The sequence below is a fragment of the Phoxinus phoxinus genome (assembly GCF_949152265.1).
Source record: "Phoxinus phoxinus genome assembly, chromosome: 6".
NCBI classification, from domain to species: Eukaryota; Metazoa; Chordata; class Actinopteri; order Cypriniformes; family Leuciscidae; genus Phoxinus; species Phoxinus phoxinus.
This window is the reverse complement of record NC_136881.1, coordinates 39,507,689-39,515,020: the sequence shown is the minus strand read 5'-3', so window position 1 is coordinate 39,515,020 and position 7,332 is coordinate 39,507,689. Positions and strand designations below refer to the sequence as shown.

At 43.2% G+C, this 7,332-nt stretch overlaps 1 protein-coding gene across 3 annotated transcripts in view; it reads right to left on the bottom strand.

Annotated features, from left to right (window-relative positions):
• Positions 1 to 7,332, bottom strand: part of mb (myoglobin) — an 8,434-nt gene extending 1,102 nt beyond the window's left edge. The window contains exons 1-4 of one of the 3 annotated variants that reach the window (XM_079615850.1): positions 6,889 to 7,332; positions 4,124 to 4,209; positions 3,834 to 4,053; positions 19 to 577 (exon numbers count right to left, since the gene is read on the bottom strand). In XM_079615850.1, coding sequence (XP_079471976.1) covers positions 437 to 577; positions 3,834 to 4,053; positions 4,124 to 4,206 — 444 coding nt within the window. In that variant the 5' untranslated portion in view covers positions 4,207 to 4,209; positions 6,889 to 7,332 and the 3' untranslated portion in view covers positions 19 to 436. Of the gene's footprint in view, positions 1 to 18; positions 578 to 3,833; positions 4,054 to 4,123; positions 4,210 to 5,928; positions 6,065 to 6,888 lie in introns of those variants that run through there. The other 2 variants (XM_079615848.1, XM_079615849.1) reach the window with 2 other exon arrangements.

Genomic DNA, 7,332 nt, shown 5'->3' with positions numbered 1-7,332 from the left:
GGTTATAAGTAGTAAGACAAAGCAAGTGTAGAGAATAAAAAAAGTCACATATTTAAGAACTATATGGGCCTTTAAAAATAAGATAAGCGTCATTGCAATACAATTTCGTTTTCAATATTATCCCTCCCCCCATTAAATATTTTTCTAATGTGCAATTACTTACCAATTTCGATAGTTCAGGCTCCTCCTACGGCCACCTAAAGTCACTGTTAGTGTTAGGATGACATCCTCGGATCAGGTGACGTTCTAAACCTGACGTGATTGGCTCTGTTAATTCCAAAGTGCGTTTACATACAATAACAAATACAGTTGCGTGTGTATTTGGGTTTAAACAGGATTTGTTCTCTGCGGATGGTTTTCGACATGATTAGCTGCATAGTAACTTTTATTCACTAGTGGCAATAGCAAGCTGAGCCCGGTTGTCTTGAGGCTTTCTTTAACCGGCGAATCCGACCTCCTTATAGTAGCCGTCGATGTCGCCGATGACGACGTCCATGACCTTCCTGAACGCGCCCTGACCCGCGGGGTCGAGCCCGGCCTTCTCCTCCAGCACCTTCACCAGCACCTCAGTGATCAGCTGGAGGGGGGGGGGGGGGGGGAGTGAGAGAGTTGTTGAGAGAGAGAGTGGGGGGGGAGAGGGAGGAGGGGGGGGGGGGAGAGGGAGAGAGGGAGAGGGGGGGGAGTGAGAGAGAGAGGGGGGGGGAGTGAGAGAGAGGGGGGGGAGTGAGAGAGAGCGAGAGAGGGGGGGGAGTGAGAGAGAGCGAGAGAGGGGGGGGAGAGGAGAGGGGGGGAGGAGAGAGAGCGAGAGAGGGGGGGGAGAGAGAGAGGGGGGGGGAGTGAGAGAGAGGGGGGGGGAGTGAGAGAGAGCGAAGAGAGGGGGGGGGAGAGAGAGAGGGAGAGGGGAGAGAGGGAGAGGGGGGGGAGTGAGAGAGAGAGAGAGAGGGGCGGGGAGAGAGAGAGGGAGAGGCAGAGAGGGAGAGAGGGGGAGAGAGAGGGGGGGGAGAGAGAGGGGGGGGAGTGAGAGAGAGCGAGAGGGGGGGGGGGAGAGAGAGGGGGGGGGAGAGAGAGGGAGAGGGAGAGAGGGAGAGGGGGGGAGTGAGAGAGAGAGAGAGAGGGGAGGGGGAGAGAGGAGGGAGAGAGGGAGAGAGGGGGAGAGAGAGGGGGGGGGAGAGAGAGGGGGGGAGAGAGAGGGAGAGGGAGAGGGAGAGAGGGGGAGAGAGAGGGGGGGGGGAGAGAGGGGGGGAGAGAGAGGGAGAGAGGGAGAGGGGGGGAGTGAGAGAGAGAGAGAGAGGGGGGGGGGAGAGAGAGAGGGAGAGGGAGAGAGGAGAGAGGGGGAGAGAGAGGGGGGGGTGAGAGAGAGGGGGGGGAGTGAGAGAGAGCGAGAGAGGGGGGGGGAGAGAGAGAGGGAGAGAGAGAGGGAGAGGGAGAGAGGGAGAGGGGGGGAGTGAGAGAGAGAGAGAGAGAGAGGGAGAGAGGGGGAGAGAGAGGGGGGGGAGAGAGAGAGGGGGGGGGAGAGTGTGAGAGAGAGAGAGAGAGGGGGGGGGGGGAGAGGAGAGCGGTTGGTGTTCGTCTCATGAGAAAACTATTTACGAGGGAATATTGTACATGACGTTGAGATCCCATCAGAGAGCAGATGACAGTCAGAAGGACTTCAACATTAACTAGATTAAAAAGTTTGAGACAAACTTTAAGTTGGCTTGTGAAAGTTTGGACCAGATAGTAGTAGTTTGAAGTTTTTAAATTAGTTTAAAGTTTAAAATAGTTTGAAGTTTAAATTAAAGTTTAAAGTAGTTTGAAGTTTAAAATAGTTTAAAGTATAGTTTGAAGTAGTTTAAAGTTGCTATGGTGTTACTAGGTGGTTGGTAGTTGTCACAGATGGTTACTATGGAGTTTGTAGCATTTTCTTGGCATGATTTAGCACTTAGCTAATCAATATTAGCATGTAGCTATTCACTCCTAGCATGTGTAGCAAGTCCTGTTTGCTAGCATGAGTCAAAAGAGCCAACCCCCATCTCTATACGATTTTTTTGATGCAGAGATATTGGTCTTGCAAAAACGGTTGCTAGGGTAATATATTTGGTTGCTAGGGAGTGGCTTGGCAGCTGCCAATCATGAAGCTCCGAAGTCAGTGTGAATGTATAAACCAACCCCCCATCTCTATACGACGTTTTCATGCAGAGATATAGGTCTTGCAAAAATGGTTGCTAGGGTACTCTGTTTTGTTGCTAGGGAGTGGCTTGGCAGCAGCCATCATGATACTCCAAAGGCTGCTTGTCAGTATGAATGATATAAACCAACTCCCATGCCTCTGTGACATTCAGAATGGAAGATATCCCTGTCTGGATTTTGGTTGCTAAGGTACTCGACAATGGTTGCTAGGGAGGGGCTAGGAAGTGTTGAGGTGATTCGGGATTGGCTGTTTGCTGCCCCGAGTCAAACGAGCCAACCCTCATGTTTCTATGACACTTCTATCCAGAGATATCCATTTGATGTCTTTCAATGGAAGTCTATGAATTTTGTTGCTAAGGTGCTCTAAATGGTTGCTAGGGCGTGGCTTGATAGCTTGACAGTGATCCTGAGAGACTGATTGGTCGTCTGAGTAAAATGAACCCGCCCCCTTGTCTCTATGACACTGTGATCCAGAGTTATGTTCAATATAAAATCGCTTACTATGGGGCAACTTTGGGCCGCTCCTGCCCCCCAGGGGTGCAACTTTTACCCCATTGTGTGGTATGTTCTTACAGAGCCTATCAGCCTCTTCAAATGTGGCAAATTACACATTTCTACGAAATCCTCGCTCTGAGCTATGACTCGTCAAAGTTTGTCGCAATGTTAAGTGAATGGGAGTTTTATGATTTTTAATATTAGTTTTTAAGAAAACTGGAAGTCAAATCTGAAAAGATATAGCAACTAACTTCAGAACAGTTTGAGTGTCTGAGCCGCGTTTGGAGTATGTAGAGTAGTTAAAGCTCTAGGACGAGTAGCAGTCAACAGTTTTTAGTAAGAAGAATAATAATAATATTAAGTTTAAATAGGATTTCAGTAAGTTAATGACTTAATAACTTAATGAGTTGCTCCACATGCTGCGTTTTAAGGCAGTTTGTGTATTTTAAGTATCATGATGTCAATCATCAAAATCTGGCCAAATCTGCTATTTGAATTAAAGAACTATTATTTTTATAGAATTAATGAACAGCATTCAAAATATCTAAAAAAAAATAATAATAATAATATTTTGTAATTTTCTTTCTTTTTTTTACTTTTAAATAAAATTTTACTACTCATATATATACTATATACATATTTATTTATAATTGTATTCATGTATACGGGTGAAACAAAAAAAATTAGAATATGGTGCAAAAGTTAATTTATTTCAGTAATTCAACTTAAAAGGTGAAACTAATATATTATATAGACTCATTACATGCAAAGTGAGATATTTCAAGCCTTTATTTGTTATAATTTTGATGATTACTACATCTTATGAAAACCTCTATTCTAAATTAGAATATTGTGAAAAGGTTTTCATAAGATGTAGTAATCATCAAAATTATAACAAATAAAGGCTTGAAATATCTCACTTTGCATGTAATGAGTCTATATAATATATTAGTTTCACCTTTTAAGTTGAATTACTGAAATAAATGAACTTTTGCACCATATTATAATTTTCCCAGTTTCATCCGTATATAGTTGCGTTAGGATGCGGTGTGTAGTGTGTGTAGTGTGTGTAGTTGCGTTAGGATGCTGTGTGTAGTGTGTGTAGTGTGTGTAGTGTTCAGGTTTTGGAGCAGCTCAGATGAAGACGGTCAGGGAAGGCGTCCTGTTACCCTGAAGTTGTTGAGGCCGATCTTGTGTGTTTTGGCGTGTGTGTTGGCCAGCGGTTTGAGGAGCGCGGCGTGATCCCCGTTGGCCCGCAGGAGCTCGGCCAGCTTCTTCAGGACGGTCGCCCCGTGCGCCGCCACCGCCGCGTTCCCCGCCAGATCCGCCTGAGCGATGCCCACAAACTTCGGGAAGAGCTTCAGTGTGTCCGGATACTCCTGGAACAAGCTGAACACAGAGGGAACATCAGCCAGTGTGTGTGTGTGTGTGTGTGTGTGTGTGTGTGTCAGGAACTAACCGGGTCAGAACCTCCCCCCCGTGACCCGTGTAATCGGCCTCCACGGCCCCCCAGCACTTCAGGACCAGCTCGTGATCGGACATCGTCTGCGCAACACAACACAACACAAGTAAAGCACACACCTGTCCACACACACCATCTCAGAGGAGCTACATCAGTACAAGAGCGCGTGTTGAAGTGTGTGTGTGCCAGTCAGAGGAGTCACGCTTAGTTATGCATTATTTCTTGAGTTTGAGTTATTTTGGCATTAAATCCAGACTAGCATTCAGCTTTCCTGCAGCTCAACAGAGCGCTGGCGCTTGCAACGCCAAGGTCCCGGGTTCGATCCCCAGGGAGAGCAAGATCTGAATGTAAACGTGTACCTTGAAATGCAATGTAAATCACTTCGGATAAAAGCGTCTGCCAAATGCATGAATGTAAACTACATTACTTAATTTACATTAACTTATTTCCATTGTGGTCCTTGACTTTAAACTGTTTGACATTAGCATCTTGAAATAACTCATGTTGCGTCACCAGACGGACAATACCAATATATTTTTGGACGGACCTTATTGAGATTTTATCAAAAAGTTTGAAATCTTGAGATGTGATCCTTGAGATCCTTCTATATGTTGTTTTTATTTTATTGTTATAATATTTTTTATTTAGTCTTATGATTGTGGGCGGGTCTTGGGCTTTGTTGTAAATAGTTATACACACATAAAATATTTACAAATAAATAAATAAAGTTAATTTTAGTCAACACTTTGAACGCCTGCAGTGATGTTCAAAGTGTTTTGTTCACGGTGACCTTCAGGACTTCACACACACACACACACACACACACACACACACACACACACACACACACACATCAGCTCAGTTTAATAAATCTGCGTCATTCACTACTTTGCTCTTCCTTTCTCAAACTAATTCTCTTTCAAATTCAATTATTTTTGTGTGTTTTTCCTTCCATCTCAGGAAAGAAGAGACTTCTTCTGCAGTGACATTTTTACTGAATTTTTTTCACTTTCCCAACAAATTCAAACTAAAATTTTACTTTTTGAGTCTAATCTTAACTTTGTTATTTTAAGTTTAATTTGACTATTTTATCCTGTCTGTCTGAATTCTGCTAAAAACTACAATTTAACTTTGTTAGACTGAATACTGTACCCCTCTCAAACTAATTTGGACTTTTATGTGAAGTTTTCGCTTCATAAAATAAAATCTTTGTGAAATGAAATTTATGCTTTTAAGCTTAATTCGGTTTTTACTGTTTTCACTCTCCCAACAAATTCTGTCACAAACTATTTTACTTTTGAGTTTAATTTGAACTAAAACCTATTTAACTAATCCTGTCTCGATGAATTCTGCTTAAAAACTAGTTTAACTTAAATTTACACTTCTCAAATAAATTCTGCTATTTTAATTCAATTTGGACTTTTATGTTCATCTTTTGTAAAAAAAAAAAAAAAAAAAAAAACTTCTGCATTGAAACTACATGTAAATTTTACTTTTAATTATTTAGTTTACTAGTTTTCACTTTCTCATCAAATTCTGTAACAAACTACAATTGTACTTTTGAGTTTCATTTTAATTTGACTACAGTTCACATTGTCTTAAATACTAGAATTTTGAGCTTAATTTTACCTTTTTTTAAATATAGTTTACTCTCCTCAATCAAATTCTACTACAAAAGGATACAAAAAGTATTATTATTATTTGAAATATCACTAGAATACTTAATTGAGTTGCTTTTCAAAGCTTTTTAAGTGTTAGAATGCAGACAAATGCAGAGCATTATAGAGTCCAGTGAAGCTTACCGATATCAGCGTCCGCTTCTGCAGAGTGTGTGACTGTTGTGTTTGGAAAACTCCCCAAATAAGCTCAGATTATCAGTTATGCCCCACATTTACCTTTTATACTGCGTGTTGTGACATCACCACCCTCACCTGTCAATCACACTGTCCCTCTCCTTGTCTTGAAATGTTAAACACACCCCTCTAATTTCCCCACCAGAAAACACACACACACACACACACTCACTCACTTTCTCTCTCTCTCTCTCTCCCTCACACACACAAACACACACACACACACACACTCTCTCTCTCCCTCTTACACACACACACACTCTATCACTCACACACACATTCTCTCTCTCGCTCTTTCTCTCTTACACACACACACACACACACACTCACTCTCTCTCACACACACACACACACACACACACACACACACACACACACACACACACACACTCGCTCTCTCTCTCTCTCACACACACACACACTCTCTCTCTCTCTCTCTCTCTCTCTCACTCACACATATTCTCACAGGCACACACACACTCTCTCCCTCTCACACACTCTCTCTCCCTCTCACACAAACACACACACACAGACTCTATCACTCACACACACATTCTCTCTCGCTCTTTCTCTCTTACACACTCACACACACACACACTCACTCTCTTTCTCTCTCTCTCTCACACACACACACTCTCGTTCTCGTTCTCTCTCTCTCTCTCACTCACACACACACACATTCTCTCTCTCTCGCTCTTTCTCTCACTCTCACATATATTCTCACACACACACACACACACACACACATTCTCTCTCTCTCACTCTTTCTCTCACTCTCACATATATTCACACACACACACACACACACACACACACACACACACACACACACACACAGGCTCTGCAACAGAAGCCGTTTGTGATGCTCTGATTCCGTCACTGTATTATTCCTCACACACAAATGCTCACCTGTGCAACACACTACAGTCACTTAAAGAAGTCATCCTGGGATCATGAAGATAGTTGTTCCCTCAGTTCTTGTACAGCATCATCCCTGTGAGCTAGTAGTGGAAGAGCAGATGAGAAGGGTTTGATTAGGGCTTTATGTGTGTTTGGCTCAGGGAAAACAAAACAATGACCGGCACGTGTGCAAACAAACACAGGAAAACAGCGTTTAACCTCAAGCTTTTTATATATCAAATCTGAACAATAAAGCAATGAACTCCGCACAGCGCCATCGCTCTGTTGTCCATATCTGTCCTAGCACTCATTCTGTCTCCAGCACTCACCAGACAGGGTATTAATAGCATTTGTAGGGTCGTAGCGTGTGTGTGTGTGTGTGTGTGTGTGTGTGTGTGTGTGTGTGGTTCAAAGACGGGTCAAGATCAGCAGCAACTGCCAATCTACCAAAAC